The sequence below is a fragment of the Poecilia reticulata genome, linkage group LG14 (assembly GCF_000633615.1).
Source record: "Poecilia reticulata strain Guanapo linkage group LG14, Guppy_female_1.0+MT, whole genome shotgun sequence".
NCBI classification, from domain to species: Eukaryota; Metazoa; Chordata; class Actinopteri; order Cyprinodontiformes; family Poeciliidae; genus Poecilia; species Poecilia reticulata.
In genome coordinates this window covers 11058616-11076866 of record NC_024344.1, presented here as the reverse complement: position 1 = coordinate 11076866, position 18251 = coordinate 11058616, and the positions used below count along the sequence as shown (strand labels likewise).

Below are 18251 nucleotides of genomic sequence, written 5' to 3'. Positions count from 1 at the left end.
ATTTAATTAAGTGTTTAATTTGATCTTGCATTTTTACATTGCAAATATTTCTACTTATGTGCTAAATTTAACAAAGCAGATGAAAATGTTACAAATACAATATTTTGTATTATTATTAGTAGTAGTAATAGTAGTGTTATTATTATCTAATAGTAGTAAATATTTTTCACTTAATTGTAATTACTTACTAAATGATTCATAAATCATTCGGTCATTTCACAAATTAATAAAAAATATCACCACTGTTCAACTGAGGCAGCGGTAATAAAAACAAACAAAAACTCTTCTTCACGTGATCCACGAGAACGTTTATTGTGAAAAGTCCACGCAACCGGAAGTGTCCCAGGCAACTTTCCCAGCTGGTCTCAGACAAAGCAGTGAGGGGGTTATGGTAGGAGAAGAAGCGCATCGACCTCCGGAGAGCTGCTGCTGACGGGGACCACTGAGAAGATGTCTGTGGACGACGTGTACGTGTTCCGGCCCTTCAAGCTGATCGCCCTGCTCTGCGTCTTCCTGGCGCTGTGCCTGGACGTGGTGGCTCTGCTGAGTCCAGCCTGGGTCACCGCCGAGCATTTCTCCCTGTCTCTCTGGGAGTCCTGCTCCCAGTCCGAGGCTCGGCAAGCCGCGGAGGAGGCTGCGTGGAGCTGCTTCTCCACCCTCACATCTGGTAGGAGGAGGCGGAGGAGGAGGAGGGAGAGGAGGAAGAGGCTTTTGTTTGTTGTTTGTTTCTCGCGCCTGCTGTGTTATTTTACGGAGGTTGTTGTCTTTAATTTTCTGGTATGGCTTGGAGCTTCTGACATAATCAGATTTTTGGCGCAGAAGCCTCTAAGAACTAGAGGGCAGGACCTGAATAATGTTTGATGGGAAAAGGTGTGAACTCTTTGCTGCTCGTTTATGCAGCCATTTGGTGTAATGTTATTTACTAAACAAATAGTTAATCTCACCTTTTTTTATTTTGAAAAAGATGCACCTGTGACAGCTTATTGGTGTAGTTTTAAGGAAAGTAAATATGTCTCCCAAACATTTCAGTGTTAAGTTAGAAAGAAAGATCTTAACTCAAGTAGCATCTTTGCTGTTCCTCTAAGAAATCTACTAAGTTGCTTTCTAAGAGCTGCTTTGGCCAGGTGAAATTTGCTTTATCTGGTTTTAGGAAGAGACAGTAAAGGTTGAATTGAACTTTTGCTTTGTGACAGGCAAAAAGAAATTAAAAAAAGTAAGACAAAAGGATTTGAAGTTGACATAAACTGTATTCAGCATCTGATGTTAGCAACTAGCATGATTAGCTTTAGCGGCTGTTGCTGTCTTGGTTTGTACTCCCAGGAGAATATAGATCCTTATTTTAAATCTAAAAGTTTTCCACCATTTCCAAGTTAATCAAGCGTGGCCCATGACACTGATTGTGTGTTTTTTAAAAAAAATTTTTATTCTGATTGGACAGCCACAGATTAGACGAACAATGTAAATTGAATTCCTTAAAAGAAAAACACAACTCCACCATAAGCATCTCTGGCACATTAAACTCTAACAACCAGAAGGCTTTAAAACTGTTTAAATTGTCACGTTCCACATCCTCCTCCTTTTTGGCTTCGGAGGGCCCAAACCTGGACTTGCTAAGTCAACGTCCAGCACCAGTTTATCTCCCAGTCCTCTCCAGAAACAAACGGGGACCTGCAGCCTGTGGCGGCTGATTTCCCTCTCACACTGTGGAATGTGTCGGGGTGAATAGGAGGCGGGCCCACTGCTTTGAGCTCATTAAAACAACAGTGGAGTGGGGTCAAAGGTGGAGATCTGCAAAAGGCAACAAAGGGTGATCATCCACATGTCCTCTTGCTCACTCAAAGGTTCTTTGACTTGTTTATTTTTGGAGTGACGTCGTTGTCCTGAAGGAAATAGCATGCAGGTGACTGGATTGATTAAAAACAATGTTAGAAAGGACTAGAGAGACATACTTGTAATGTGAGAACATCGTTTCTCCGTGTGTCAGAGCAAATATGTAACCACATAATAAAGTAAAGATGGTGAAAAAAAAAATCTTCTGGAGTTTCAGCAAACTACGTTCAGAGAGCAGTGATAAAATGTTCCTTTGGAGGACAACAGGGGGATGTAAAAACAAGTCAACTTATCCTTTTATGGTTTGGGTCAGAGCACAAGGCTTGGTTAGATTGTTATGGCCCAGTCTTAAAATAAAAAGAGAAGAAAAATAGGGTAAACGTGCAGTTTCATCCGCCTGCGGTTGTGGAGGTATTCTCAGGAAAAATATGTTACGATGGAAAGAATGTCTGAGTTGTACTTTTCTGAAAGTAGCAACAGCAGTTTGTGTGGAGTAGACCGTTGAAGTTTTGTTTTAAAAGTCACCAAGGATCACTGAAAAAAGGGATTTGCAGACACTAGAGAACCAAAATCTTCAAGTAGAAAGTCCTAAACTTGTTGATTTCCATGTGATAATTTCTCTGTTATGCTACGTTTTCGCAGACGTGAAACTTTCCCACGTTCACTCCTTCAGAGTCATCTTAAAAGATACAATTCTTTTTGTGCACCCGCCCATACACAATCCTCCACAGGTTCAGAGCTAAAGAAGCGTTAGCAAACTTTTCACATGCCTGCTAGAGGAAACATTTGGACTCAACCTGGCTGGATGAAGAACAGCAGCGGAGATATTTCTCCAGAGATTTCTGCTACATACATATTCAGACTTCTATGGCGATTCCAGAAGCGTAACATTTTCCTAGAAGCACTGCTGTTCCATTAAAACTTGCATTAAAAGTCTGTCACTATTTACCAAATGACACTTCATGACAACAGTCATGAGCATTCATGAAGACTCCTTCATGTCCATGACAGGTTTGGTCATGTTTGTGACAGTCTCATATTAGTCTTATGCCCACCCCTTCAAATAAACCCAACATCCTGTTTTCCTAATATTTTAATTGCATTGAAGTAAAATGTTAAGAGCCCTGCATCATTACCTTCTCTCCACAGTAATACCCTACATTGTGTTTGCGGCTTGTTACTCGTGTTCCTGATTCTCTCCTGCAGGCTTGAGTCTGTTCTGCTCTGTTCGGTTCTGTGTAGGATTAGCACTTCCTTTGTGCTGTTCGACACAACGCTTCAATTCAGCCGTGCTGCGCTCTGAATCAGGTGTTTTGTTGTCGGAGTGGGGATGCTTCTCTCTAACCTGCCTGTGTCCTGCAGACTGGCAGATCGCCACCCTGGTGCTCCTGGGGGCCGGCGCCGTCGCGACTCTGGTGGCGTTCCTGGTGGCCCTCATTTCCCTCTGCTGGGGTACGAAGAGGCAGCACTACCGCATCGTGGCGGTGTTCCTGTTCACTGCAGGTGGGTTCGGCCTTTACGACTCCCTTTGAGTGAGCGCGTTTGGGGATGGAAGGACCAAACTGATTTGCATTCGCCACAATAGTTTCCATGCTCGCACGTTTTCTTTTCTATGCTACCATTAAACAGAGGCGATGCAGAAACGGAAAAGAAGAAAACCAGCAGAATGAGGTTTGGTGGTTGAGCTCATACTTTTGTGAGGTTCAGTCTGGAGAGTTGCTGCTGCTGCTTGAGCCAAGAAACGGCAGCCGCAGAATTTCCAACCTTACCAGCTAAAGTAAAGTCACATTGAGACGGGGCGGGAGGAGTCATTAGAGACCGCTCAGCCAGCATTGCCTCATACAATGGAGTCCTGCTTTGTGGAAAGATCTCTTGGGCCAAACCAAACTCTGTAGCGGAGGAGGGAGGATCTAAATCTGAAACGTGTAATTAGGAAGAATCATGAAGACACATTCTTCCATGAAGAATATAGAGAGACTGTAATGACTGAGTCATAACTCAAGCCTCATCTAGCTTAACAGTAGTGAAACCCCAAACACTCACTATCTCCGCACATTACTGACTTCAAGCAGTGGCAACTTCCAAAATAAAGTCAAATTATACAAGAAACAGATGTCCAGCACACCTCAAATAAACCTCAACGGTTTCAGAGTGTGAAGAAAACTTTATGCTTCTCAGCATGGAGACTTTATGACACGTTTATTATGTGCTAAATTAAGTCCAGAGTCAAAAGTCTATTAATTCCCCATTTCTACACTGCAAAAACACAAAATCCTACCAAGTAGATTTGGTCTAGTTTCTAGTGCAAATATCTCGGTAAAATTGAAATAAGACAACACTAACTCACGAGTAATGTAGCACAATACAGACTTGTTTTAAGTAAATAATTTTTTAATATTGATCAAAAAGTACTTGTTCTATTGGCAGATAAATTAGCTTATAACATGGGAGAAACGTCTTCTCGCAAGTGAAATATTTGCTCTCCTGTAGCTCTTTCTTCTACATATTAGCTGTGTATCAAATATCGCTGCCATGACGACCAATTCTTCTATCTGAGCTGCAGATTTCTTCTAAAGTAACCATGGGATAAGCCTGTTAGATTAGGTGAGCAGCTCATATCCAACAGTGGCAAACTCTTTCCATTTTCAGATAACGTTAAGGTTCTCTGCAAGCTTTTCTAAGCTTGGGATGTTGCTTTATATCCTAGCCCTGCTTCAAACGTCCCCTTCAGCTTCCTGCTTTGCTCCTTGGTCTTTATGATGCCGTTTGGTCGCTAACGTTCTCTAGCAAACCTCTGAGGCCTTCACACAACTAGCTGGATTTATAGTGAGATTAAATTACACGCATGCTGTGGTGGAGCTTCATTTTATTTATGGGTTTCTGATTATAGGGGAGCTCAATAGAAGTGGAGGCCACACTTCTCAGATTTTTATTTGTTGAAAATGTTTCTGTTCTTTTAATTACGAGTGTGAAGGCGGTGAAAAGACTTTTGCTAAACGTCCCCTTGAGCTTCCTGCCTTGTTCCACGGTGTTTATGATGCAAACATAAAACCATTTTTCAGCTTCCCACCATGTATGCAGAGATATCACAGCTTTCTCCACTTCTTCTGATGATGAAATTCCCAAATTCTTGGCAATTTTACTCTTATGACATTACTCCGAGGTTGTTTACTGACCTGTTAACCCTTAGCCTAATTAGCGAGCTGGACCGAAGGGGCCATCGTGACGCTCCTGGCTGTTTGTCCTTCAAAATGTTTTCGCAGCCAGCATGGACTCCAGCATGGCGTTTGTACAAAACCTGTAGAGAATTCAAACTGAAATAATTAGGCAAAGTTTTAAAAATCAAATGGGTTTCTTTGACTTTACTATGAAAACATTTGGTCACTGAACTTTCACAGTGATCTGAGCTCAGAGGCTGAGATCAAATTTCTGCCATTCCAGGCTTTTCGGGCCACATATTTCACATATTACAACACGAGTCTGCACTGAAACGCTCTGAATCTCAAACTCAGACCATCACTCATCAGAAACATTTGGCACAGTTTGAAACAAACTACAACTGTGAAGAAACATGATCAGCATAAATATGGAGGGGGAAAAAAAAGCTTTTGCTGCCCGTACAACCTTGGTTTCCTTTTGATCAACCACAATTAATGGGCTGTTTGCAATGGCGTCACAAGAAGTACCCAGCGGTCATCTTGGAGAGTAAACAATGGCCGTAACCGTGGCAACACTCGCAGGAAACTTGGAGAAAGCAGGTTTTTGAAACAATCGTTCAAAAAAAAAGACAGGGTGGTTTCTAAATAAATGAAATCTAATTGATGGACTAAACCCACAACTGATGCTAGTTAATGTGTGTTTAGGCTGCCAAGCATCTCTTACAACAAGAGTTACTGCTTTTGCCAGTAAGACTCAAAATCACTTCAGTTGGGTAATGTTTGGGAAAACATGGTTGTTACTGGCAAAGGAAGGATTTCCGTTTGTTCTTTTTCGCTATTAGTACGTGCTAATGGCCACTAGCTTTTAAATGATGAAATAAAATTAGTCATAGCTCAGAAATTTTATTTTTTTATCTACGTTGTTGCTCCAAAAGCAGTGGATGGCAAAGAATTTAGGAAAAGGTACCAAAGTTCACAAATCATGTTTTAAATAGTCTACGTTTAGTCTAAACTAAACTTGCTTATTGAACAAGTACAAACTATATATTTTGAAATGGGGCTAATTTCTTAGAGTAATTTACAAATAATCAAATGTATGATAAATTTAGAAGTATATGTTTGCAAAGGTGTAGAATTTCTTCATGAAAATTTGTAGGAACTCTATAATATCTTTCATATTCAATGGATTAGTTTAACTGTGCCAACCTGTTGCCATAAGGCTGGACAAAAGGCTCATCTCTCAGAATGGCAGCATCTCCAAATATACAACTACAGGGGAAGTAACCCGTATTCAGAATGACCCAGTCAAAGTCCAGACTTAAATCAAATTGGAATCCTGTGACAAGAGTTGCAGTTTTTGTTTGTTTGTTTTTTTTACAATCCAATGATCTATTTTGTAAGAAATAATGGTCAAAATTCTCTGTTTCCAGATGTGCAAAGAGAAGCATACCCAAAAACAAAAAGACTTGCAGCTGTGATTCCCTCTCAAATCCACCAAGATGTTGATCTAGTGAGGGAGACTTCGTACGGATACATGTCAAAATCACAAATCATCTACATTCTGGTTCACAATTATTCACTACTAATAAATAAAATACTCAATAAAATACATAGAAGTTTGTCACAATAAGAACATTTGCTTGACAATAAATTATCCCAGAAGTTATTGCAGTTAACGATAATATTGATTTTTTTTTTTATATCGTTGTTAAATAAAGGCAATAGTGAAATAATGCAAGAACACATTCTCAAAGATGAATAAACTTTAAATTCTAAAGAATATTTAACACTGGAACTGGAAGACATTTTAAATATCCAAAACAACAGAAACAACAAATAGAATAAATTAATCATTCTAAAAAAGAGCCAGAATGAATGTTTTTATCATCCAGTCTGTTTGTTTTTTTGGTAGAAAGAGGAAAAACAATAATTCATCAAACTGTAAATTTTTGAGCTTGTTCTAATATATTGTGCCATTCGTTGATTTATTGTTTACCGCGACGGGCCTCCTGGTTGCAACTTGACAAAATGTGAAAGTGGTCAAAGGAAAGCAGACTTTCTCAAGCCACTGTAAAACTGAGCAAAATGTAACTTTCTAACACTGACTGGCATTGAAAAGGAAGCTTTGTATTGTTCTGTTTCTGAAAACAGCTGCTACAAAGGAGCACTGTAGTCCTGTCAGTGGCTGTGGCTTTGCCTGTTACACATTTACTGCCAAGCGTGGGAATGGCGTGTTATTCCTTCCTGTGTGTAATTGCCTTAAGAGCCTGGAGAGAAAATGTCTCCACACAGACTCAGGAGTCCTCAGCAGAAGGGCTGGATTGTTAAAAGCCTTTTGGCAGGAGGACTGTGACTCTCTGGTATTTATTTTCTTTCCAGAAATATGACCTCAGCTCACTCCGTCGGGCCTCAGTGAACACGGCCCGGGTCTCCACCCAAACACCCAGGGCTGCGTCCTGTAGGAAGGAAAGGTGGAAACACCTTTAAAGTCCTCAAGAGTCACGCAGCGAGCATGCGAAGGAGCGAGCGTAGTGTGAATTCTTTTGGTGGGGAGGAAAGGATGATTCACGACGTTACCGCAAAAAACCTTCGTCCACGTGTGAGGCGGAGATTAAGAGAATGATGTTTGCGACTCTTCGCACTTTTTTTTGCGTGAAAGAGCCGAACAAGCCTTGTGTTGTGGGTGCTAACATCTGCGCTAGACGTCTGTTGCTGTCGGGGAGAAGCCACTTCAACCAGGCCTCACTTTCCTCTGAGAAACCCGCAGAATCCACCGTCTTTAGAAAACCTTTTCTATCTGTGAAGTTGGAAGGTATGAGTAGTAATAACTCACAACACACCAAACWAATTTACTGAGTTCTTAAGGCCTTTTTTTGCTTTGTGCCTTTCAAGTATTGGGCATCTTTTTTCACAGTAGAGCCGTTTTATTGGGATTTTAGGTAACAAACCAAGGTGAAGCTTTGCATATTAGTGAAGGAGAAGGGAATTGATTTATGATTGTACTTTCTTTCATTCTTACCATATATTAAAATCAGATTTCTTTTAACCTGAAATAAAACCAGCTGCCACTAGAAGTATTATTTACACCTGTATACAGTAATCCTAGAATTGTAAACAAATGTATAAATTGTAGAATTTTAGTTTGAGAACATTAGTGGACAAAATGAATCATGGAGCTGCAGTTTTTAAAACCATAAGGAAATAATGAGAATCTTGACTATCTTTGACGTATTACGGATAAGAACGGGTTAAAATTTGCACTTGTATTCATGTTTTTTATTATTAAGTTCATTTTACATCAAACAGGATACATGGTAATGATACGTTACATTAATGAATTAATATTAAGGACCATGTGTGAAATTTGTGATTTTAAATATGGAGAGTTGTTGGAGACAAACTACATGGGACTGACAGCAGTAAAAGAATAATTACACAGTATTGAATCGTGGCGATGAATCCAAATTCAGGCCGCACTATTCAGCGTTTTTTTATATATAATGCAGAAAACCAAGGATCATTTTTTATTCACTTAATAGTCGTGAGTTACTTTGTGTTGGTTTTCCTTGAAACGCAATAAAATACATTGAAGTTTCTGAGACAAAATATAAAAGAAAAAAAGACTTAAGGTAAACTAAATATTAAGTACATCAGAATATGATCATTTCAAGCATCAGAACAAATAAGTTAATAATCATTAATCAATAATCATTCATTGTATAAGCATGTTATGTTCAGTTTATTTTGAAAACGCAGAAAAACATCCGACCGATTTTATCATCAGGTCCTGTTTAAAGTCAAACTGCCAACTTTTAATCATCATTTCAGCCTGGAAGCTGTTTGTTTTCATGTTCAGGTTCATTAATATCACATTTCCTCATTTAAACCAGAAATTGTTATACATCGAATGGCTTCCCACTGCTAACGGCGCGAGCATGTTACAGAGTTTTAGTTTGAAAGACGAAAAGAATAAAGAACTTCAAAAAAAAAAAAGATTAATCCATAACCAATGTTAGATTTTGAATTTGGAATAAGGCATAAAGACAGAGAGAAAGGAAAACAATCAAAATAATTAAGAAAATATCTGAATAAGCTAAATGAAAGACTTCAATGAAACAGAAAAAGATAAGTGGAGCACATATTCTAGATTGAGCGTGGAAATGGCTGCTGTAAAACTTTGACTAATACTTAAAAGCAAAGACAAAATGAGTTGACTCTTAAAACAGTTTTTAGCACATTATGTCAGTAATTAACATGGTTAGTATTAGTAAATCAGCTTTCTGTTGTTTCTAAAGAATGTAGATCCGTTGACTCAGGTTCATTTTCTGCTGAATGAATCACAGAATCGTCTCGACTCATCTTACATAACACTGTTTCCTTTTAAATATCCTCTGACGTCGCTGTGCTTCCTCTGATTTCATTCCTTGCTGGTTTTTTGAAAACACCCAAGTTGGAGTTTGATTCCTTCTCTAACTTCCTCCACACACAGTGTGTTCACCGACTGGGGGGAAAAAAAGGTTTTCAACCAGTCTGCCACCAATCATGGCCAGTAGAGCAGAAAATTGACCAATTTTGCTCACAAGCTTATTTTTTACATTTTTGATGCTGTTAGCAGAGCACTTTAAGATTTCCCCTATTTTAAACCACATATGTGGGAACTCTACATTGCGTGGAACAACCATTGATGGTTTTTTTCATGTTTTCCGTTTTCTCTAACACACTTTGTACAGTTTGACTCCTAATCTATGCTGCTGTGAATATGCTATTGTTTGCATTTCCCTCTGTAATCCCATCACATTACAGGCGTTGACTCATAACAATGAGTCTTGTTTTTCTGGTTAGAAAATTCAATACCCCTATAATATATATGGTTAGGAAGATATTTTTGTTGCTACATGTTAGCTTGGCAATACAGAAATGTGTCAAATTCAGAAAAAAAAAAGTTTGATTCTCAAATCATTTTATAGAAAATAGAAAATGTTTGTGTTTAGGCTTTGAATTTTGTCTGTTTCATATAATAGTGTCTGGTGCAGATCCTGCTGCAAGAAGCACTTTTGATTTTATAAAGCACAGAAAGTGCAGTTGTGGCCTATTAATTGGCTGTAGGATGTTTATCCTACTAAATAACAATGTGTTACTTATTATTGTTAACAATTAAGGCTGAATAAGTTTCTTATTTTACGGTGCAAAGAACCTTGAGCAAAACAGTTTTACGATCAGCTCAGACGTTTCAGTTTGTGTGAGTAATGTAACGTGAAAGGCTTCTTATAAAATCTTTGTTTATTAACGAGCGCAATCTCATGATCGTCTCTCTGGTTGCAGTTGTTTTGCAGGCCTGTGCCCTGGTGCTCTACCCGATCAAGTTTATTGACGGGACGGTTCTACAGACCTACCACGAGTTCAACTGGGGCTACGGACTCGGCTGGGGAGCCACCATCTTCATGCTGGGCGGAGGGATACTCTTCTGCCTGCGGACAGACATTTACGAGGATGCCATGTACTAGTGAAATCCCTGCCGCGCTGCTGAAAATGCGAACCTAAACCCACAGAAACTTCTCTTTGCTCTGCACAGGGCCTGTACGTGAGCAGACCCCATGTCTTGTTTCTGCCTCCTGTCTTGCTCTCGCTGTTATTTTTAGACAGGTTGTGAAGGTGCTATTTAGGGCTGTGAGAGTTGATCTCCGCCCCCATCCTGCAGTCACACTCAGCTGCCGGTGGCGTTTGGTGGAGGGGGCGAGGTGGCAACACTAAAGCACAGAGTTTTCTGGACTGGCTCAGGCTGCTAGACGTTTCCAGGATGTTTATTGTTAGAATTGACACAGACCTGAATATGCTGGGGGTGACTATTCACCAGGACTGACTGATCTCCACATTTCTTTTTTTTATTTTTTATTTTTATAGTGTATTTATGGCATAATTTCTCTCTTTCCTGATATTCAGTGTAAATCTCCCCTCTGTTTAAACTAAAACATATCTAATAAGTGTAAATTAGACATTTTTTAATAGATGTGTAGCCTCTGAAAAAAACAATCACACTAGTTTGTCCCATAAAATCTACAAATAAATACGAAATATTTCTATGTGTGTTGTTTAAAGGAAACATTTGGACATATTTGCTACAAACTGTCATGACTGTACACCACAGAAACAAAAATACTGGTTCTCTAAACCAGTTTAGAGAATAAGATTGCATTAAAAAAGGACATTTTCAGTGAAATTCCTGAGAAATGAAGAGAATCATGGATAATTGTTGTTTATAAATGATTTTTGTTCATTTTTCAGCCTTGCTAGCTAAAGATATACTCTTCCACAATATTATTACAGATGCCAGGACTTTCGCCAGCTTTTTTCCAAGAGGTATTTTGACACTCCACTAAATTTGAAAGGGAGAAAGAGAAGTGTACATCAGCCCTCCATGAGTTATATTAGCTCATCTTTTATGTATTAATAGACAAACCCCTTAAGAATGTCAACAGAACCAAAGACTGCAGGAGGAAAATCCTGGTCCTGAAAACCTTTTTAAAGTCTAATTTTGTCATGATTACAGGCCATAGACTCCCCTAGGATAAATACAACCACCTTCCTTCAAGTCTCCCCTTCATCTCTATTCATTTATTTATTTTTATCCAGGCACTCTGTCTCTCTGACTGCTGCCTATGGACTCCTGTTTAGCAGAGCTGAAACTAAGACATCAACACTCCCACAATGCAATGCGGTTTAATGTCTGTGCTCATTCCCATGACTATTTCAGTTAACATCTTAAACATGGCACCTTTAAAAAAGTTTGTCCTTCAAATACTGAAAAGTGTACAAAGCAGTTCTAAGTTATTACAAACATTAATTATGTCTAGTTTGGGAGTATTTGGGTTTTATATTATTGTTGGAGGCAATATTTAAGTATATTTCTTAAAATTTTCAATCAGAAATACCCTATTATCTAATACATTTTTTATGAAATCAATGTATAGATATTTTTATTTCTATTGTTCAATACTTGGAAGAAGACTTCGCTGCTTTCACTATCTGGTTGCTAGCATAAAGTCAGCTGGCTAATATGTAAAATTAATTTAATTATGCTACACTACATGAAACATTTGACATATTTTTGTAGTTTGAGAGTTTACACAAACTCTAATTTCATGTATTTATCCCTTTGTCTAGGGTAAACTTCCTAACTTTGTTAATACATGTCCTTTAAAACAAAAAACAAGAGGTTTCAATATGTAGCTAACAGTTGTAACTAAACCAGTGATTGTTTAGATATTACCTTGGTTCACCTGAACCAAATGAAAGCTCGTTAAAAGCTACGTGAGAAGACAGTTCATTAAGGAGCTGTGTTGTAGCAGGTACATACGTAAAACTAGGCCTTGACTCCAGTTTTAGGACCTTGAGGACTGGAGGTGGATGGCCCTGCTACAGACTAAACAACGCTCAGCCACCGAACCACTTTCATTATCTGGAACACATTCCACAGAGGAAGGCGGAAGCTATTTAAAGAGGTACCACTGGACTGCTAACTAGCTAGCTAGCTAGCTAGTGTGTACAATGTAGAGCTACATGAACATTTCATTGTTCATCAGTACCACATTTTACAGCTTTTTAACAGTTTACTCATGAATTTAGGATGGAAAATAATTTCAGACACACCTGGTAGCAAAGCCTGAAAATAAATCCCTTTTTATTGCTATGCTAGTGAACCTCTTTACCACCAAATGAGTCATCCTCCCTTAACACAGTTACATTTATTTTAAATGTTTTAATTGTTGCTCTTACTAGAAAATATGAGACAAACCAAATCTTCAGAGAAAAAAATCATAGCAAAATCTATATTTATTTCATGTGACTGAGGTCTGACTGTTGTATTCACAGCCAATTAGACTTTAAAAAGAAACTGGAGGAAAATAAACAATATAAAAACAACCAAATAAATATCTAAGAAAGAAGTTGCAACAATTTATCCAGAAGTTAATACAACTTCTGGATAAATGTGACTTAAAGGTTAGAGGTGATAACCTATAATTATATAACAATAATAATGTCAATTATTATTATTATTATTTTATTTTATTTTAAAAAACAAAGAAAGTATCACATTCAAAAACCAGAATACCAGGAAAACTAAAAAAAAAAGTAATTCATATCCAGGTGTCCAGATAAATGTATACAGGTTAGGTGAGTATTTTTTGTTGTAACCAATTCATGACATGAGTGTTACACATCTTTCTTGTTGGAATATGTTCTCTTGGATTGCTCATTTAGAAGAGTGGCATAGAAAATGGTTGTCTGTCATGTATTTCTACCCCAAAATAACAGAAAAAATTTGAAAAAGTTATGTTTATATAATACAAGTTGTAGGGGTGCAACTGCAGCCACGTTTTTTTTTTCTTTGTGAAATTGCTGTATTTTTACCCAAATAATTAAAGATACTTAGTTCAAAAGTTGTATTTTTCTGTCTTTTTTTTTGCAACTGTGGTGAATAGTACAGATTTTTGCACATTTTAACCATGGAGGCTGTAATGTACCAGAAATACATAATGAACAAAGGGGAAGCTCACAAAAATCATTTTTAAAAATCTTATTTTCATTAAACAAGTGCGTGGTGCGATTTAAGATGTTAAAAGTTTAAGGTGGCATTCTTCCCGTGTCTGGTGGAAAAACGGAAAGCATGCATGGTCACACTTGAGCAGGCTGGTGAAGGCTGCCTTCAATCTGCTGCAGCTGAAAAGGGATAAACATTTCCCACAGCTGCAGCGGTGTGAAAACCGAACAGCTGCGAAGAGCATTTACACCAGAATCAACAACCCCCGAGGGGGAAAGGAATCAAAATTATTTCACCATGTAGACTTGATACATGGGCTCTGTGAGTTGTGCGCTGCTGTTTTCTGAATGTGTGTTTTTATTTATTTATACACGGTATCTCATTGAGATCCAAGCTCTCATTTACAAGTGAAACCTGCTTTGATATAAACGTTAAATTAAATTAGGTAAAAACAAGAGTAGCTTTCATGAGAAGATTTCTCTTTTTGTCTTAAGAAATTTGAGTTGTTCCAAAGGAATAAAAGTGGAAAGTTTCAGATCCTGCTTTAGTGTTTCACATTAAAGCATTAGAGTGAGAAAATGCTTTCTTTTTTTTCCAAGTTGTGACATTTACTAATGGAAAACCAAAGGAGAGCTGAAAGTGTAGCCTGTGACTGGGCAGCTTTATAGATAAAAATACACCAATGCATTACCAAAACAATATAAATTACAGTGAAAGCCTTACAACTTTAATGCACCATGATTGACAGCATCCAACATATGTAAAAACAGGCGGTGGGTGAATTTATGTAAACATCACAATGATCGAAGCGAGGCAGGACGGTTGTTAAAAAAAGATGCTTCCTAGCACGTTAGCCTCCTGGGATCTTAGAAATGCGACTTAAAGGTTAGAGGTGAGGCGCTCTAGACCATCCTCATGATTCAGTTTTTACAAATTATGACTCCAGGCAGCATGTTTTGGTCACATTAAGAACAGATTGTGATTTCATGTCAGAGAGCAAGTTGAGCATTTTTAACATAGCAGTGATCAAAAACATTAAGCGTTCTCCTACTCCCACATGTAACCTTGTTTATCCTTGAACTATGCACATTCATTATCTGCAGTCGGTTTTCTTTACTTTTAATCAGCAGCAGAGGGCTGTAAAATGCATCATCTCACTACAGTGATCCGTCTTAAAGGTCAGTGGTGGGAATGCCTGTGGGCTTTCACCCTCAGGTTTCTGCCTACACAGATACTCCTCTTCTGTATCTCTGAGAATAGAGAAGTCATAAGAACAGCATGAAATGCCTCAACGGAGGCACAGTTCCTGTGTGCTGGTAGAAAAGCTGGTTGCTAAATTCCCAGGACTATTTTCTAAGTGCACTTAGTGGGTGTTGTGTTTAACAGCAGCCTTAATAATGGTGGTATTCTTCCACCTAGTGGTCAGATGAACGTGATGTCAAGTTGTCTAGCATAAACTGTAGCATACACGCAAAGCCACTTTTGGTCAAATGCAGATTGCAGTTTATCAAAATTAACATCTGGTCCTGGGAGAGAAACATTTGTTAATCTTCTTTTCTTTGTTTCTACCATAGCTTGAAACGGTACTTGTTTTTTAAAAATTTTTTATTGTATCTACTTCTGCTCATTTTGAATATATTTTACTAGACAGTTTTTTCTTTATCAACAGAAAATAAGCAGAACCACTGCAGCTCGGAAGCAAGTGGGATAGACCAAAGCTTTTAAGGTCGGTGGTGAATCTTGCAAAATCCAGTTAGTCAGAATTCGAAGGGAGTCTGTCCTGTGAAGATTAGCCTGGCCCCTGGGTGCAGTAACCAGCCAGGCCCTGCACGCTTTCACCCTGCAGGGACAGATTCCAGTTACTGAACCCGGGGGTCAGAGACACATCGGCTCTGACACGCCGTCACCTGAGGAGAAACAAAATCATTGCTTTACCCAAGCATAAGATTTTCTGAAAACAAGCACGAAATCTAAAGATCAGACCTGCAGTCGTCYAGCGCTGCTGATCCTCATGAAGACGCTCATCTTGTGCAGATGAGAGCCAGCGAGCTGTGAGACTGATGAACTGACTGAGCAGCAACACCTGGGCTGTACATTACCCTCCTACCAATCTATTATCAAGACTGGCTCCGCCAAAATTACACATTAACCCAAATAACTTTACTTGCTTCTCTTCTACTATCGCCACTCTGCAGCCCGCAGGGTCCCGTTTAACCTACATGTGTTTTTACTGGGGGCTGTGAATGGTACAAATCCTGCACTCAAGTAACTTGTGTTATCTCTTGAGGTGTAATAAAATTATCTGAATATCTTGCATAATATTCCACTTTGTATTACAGCATCTAGATAAGACGAACCGCAGCGTGAGCACAATTCTTATCCACAAACWCTTATTACCATTTATCTAAGCCCATAAATAAATCCATGCCTAAGCAGAGATCAGAAGAAAAGGGCTGTGTGAACCTGACAACACCGATGTGGGAAGCAGTCAGCTGCCATGGCTGACCTTGAGGATGTCAATGAATGCTGGATCAAACATAGAGCTGTGGTCAACCTACAGCCAGATGGTTATTTTCTCAACGAGAGAGAGAGAGAGAGAGAGAGAGAGAGAGAGAGAGAGAGAGAGAGAGAGAGAGAGAGTATAATGTAGCAAGCAGGTTTGTGCTGGACATGTATTTGAGATGGATGCGTACAGGACCATCCTCTCGAATCATTACAGTCTTTTGTAATCTCTAAGTATTTCAGAGAAGTCATGATCACTGAGGTTCCCTGGACATTTGGAAAAGAGCAAATGTTCCACCATATTKAACAAGGGAATGTGGTACTTTTCCACATATTCATCCTTACCAAACAAATTAGTGAACATGTTTGAAAAACTCAAGCTGAGTTTAAAATAAGCCAAGTCCACATAAAGTTCCAGTGGCTTTAATAAACTTGTTAGAGTTTAAATAAGATCCTTTCTTGCCCTCTAAACAACCATGGAGACTTTGTGAATCCAAGATGTCTCTCTTTAATCCAGATCCTTAATCTATATTCCTGAATAATCTGTTTCCTTAAGAAAGTTATTAAATGTTTTATCTTTCTATGTTTAACTAAAACCCTGTCTTCACAACATGTTTTCTTGTTTTCTCTCTACTCACCCTGAAAAACGTAACTAAAAAGCAGGAAATCAGGAAGCAGAAAACCCTTATTTACTCCACTGTGTCTCCATTAATCTTCCAGTGAATCATCTAATGTATCCTTATTATACCAGCCAGTTAAACTTATGTGATTCCCTGGAGTTTATTTAACATTTGACACAAAATCCTAATAAAAGCATTAAAATATGAACAAGTTTCAAAAGGTATTGTAAAAGATTTTAAGTTAATTTAATTGAAACTTGTGTCTTAATCTTTATTCCTCAAGGGCGATGTGTCCTTRATCCAACATATCAGAATCAACTACCTCGACAGCATACAGCTAAAGACTAATTACTGAAGTTTCTTGAAGCGTTTAAACGTTGAAAGACATTCACCGTCTCAAACCCGTCTGTGGTTTGAGACGGTTACTTTAAAGTCTGCAACTTTATGATTTCTACCAACTAATATGAACACACCGGTAAAACGGAACAATTTTGGATTATATTTATCTTGGGAAAACAGTGTCTTCAGTCAGAGGCCTCTCCAGATTCACTGTAATACAGACTGCTGCAAAAGATCTGTCCTTCCAAAAGCCGTAACGATCTACAAAGCCTTTTTGAAGAATTTGAATTAATATGACTTTATTGATTCCAAAGTTCCCTTTACAATCAATAAAGTCTTTTTTTAATTGAATTGAATTGGTGAGTAAGTTACAAATCCATTTTTAATAAAACTAACCCATTATAGATTGCTTAAAATGCTCCTAATAAATCTTAGGAAGGCATCTTTWTATGATTAGCAAACAAAACAGAAATAGATTTCTCTATTTTCTTTTGACCAATTAATCCTTTTTGAAAATGTTTTACCAGTTTAAATGTATATTATTCTGAGTTAGATCATGAAATATTATTGCGCACGTGWTGCATTTTAATTTTACATAATTCAAATTTCCCTTCGAGAAACAGAAGTGCAATACTGAYTTCTGGCCAGCAGATGTCGCCCTTTATACACAGCCCCTGGAACAAATTTACCTTATTATAATGTTATATATATTATAACGTGGTCAGAAATATACATCAGCAGCAAACATTCACTCAGAGTGTAGATGAAAGAGCTGGGCATCATTGTCCACCATTTTTAGATAAAATCTCTCACCATGATTCACTGGAGTCTCAAAGTCTTGTATCACTTTTGAGTCTGATGTCGACGACTCTTCCTCTTCTTTTCTTCAATTTCTTATTTTACTTCGGTTATCTTTGTAAGATATTCAAATCTGACAAAAAGAAAAAAAATCAAGGACAAAATAATGAACAAATGTGTGATGATATAAAAATCAGATCAGATTTAATCAAAGTTAGTTGGAATTAGTTTGAAATATTATTTTAAGACGCAATTAAAATTAAAGCCAAAATTTTCTGACAACCTATTCTGTAAGCCTTTTTTGTCATATATAAACCTCAAAGCAACAAATTATCTGGCTTTCTTGATCTGCATAGTTGTACAATGTAATATAATTAAGCAAAATTACAGCAGCCTGGGAAAGTAGCTGAGATTTTTTTGTATAAAAAACTGAATATTCCTCTTCCACTAAAAGTGTGGAGTGTT

The 18251-nt window shown here is 38.1% G+C and overlaps 1 protein-coding gene across 1 annotated transcript; it reads left to right on the top strand.

Moving 5' to 3' along the window:
- The first annotated feature begins 315 nt into the window (after positions 1-315).
- LOC103475831 (transmembrane protein 47-like) lies at positions 316-13430 on the top strand. The gene is made up of 3 exons (XM_008427744.2): positions 316-667; positions 3193-3333; positions 10311-13430. The coding sequence occupies exons 1-3, from the start codon at positions 451-453 to the stop codon at positions 10490-10492; spliced, it is 540 nt and encodes a 179-aa protein (XP_008425966.1). The 5' UTR covers positions 316-450; the 3' UTR covers positions 10493-13430.
- Positions 13431-18251: the final 4821 nt, after the last annotated feature.

Coding starts and splice junctions, on each gene's coding strand:
- LOC103475831 (XM_008427744.2), top strand. CDS start 451: ATGTCTGTGGACGACGTGTACGTGTTCCGGCCCTTCAAGCTGATCGCC. Junction 668..3,192: donor CTTCTCCACCCTCACATCTG/GTAGGAGGAGGC, acceptor TGTGTCCTGCAG/ACTGGCAGATCGCCACCCTG. Junction 3,334..10,310: donor GGTGTTCCTGTTCACTGCAG/GTGGGTTCGGCC, acceptor CTCTGGTTGCAG/TTGTTTTGCAGGCCTGTGCC.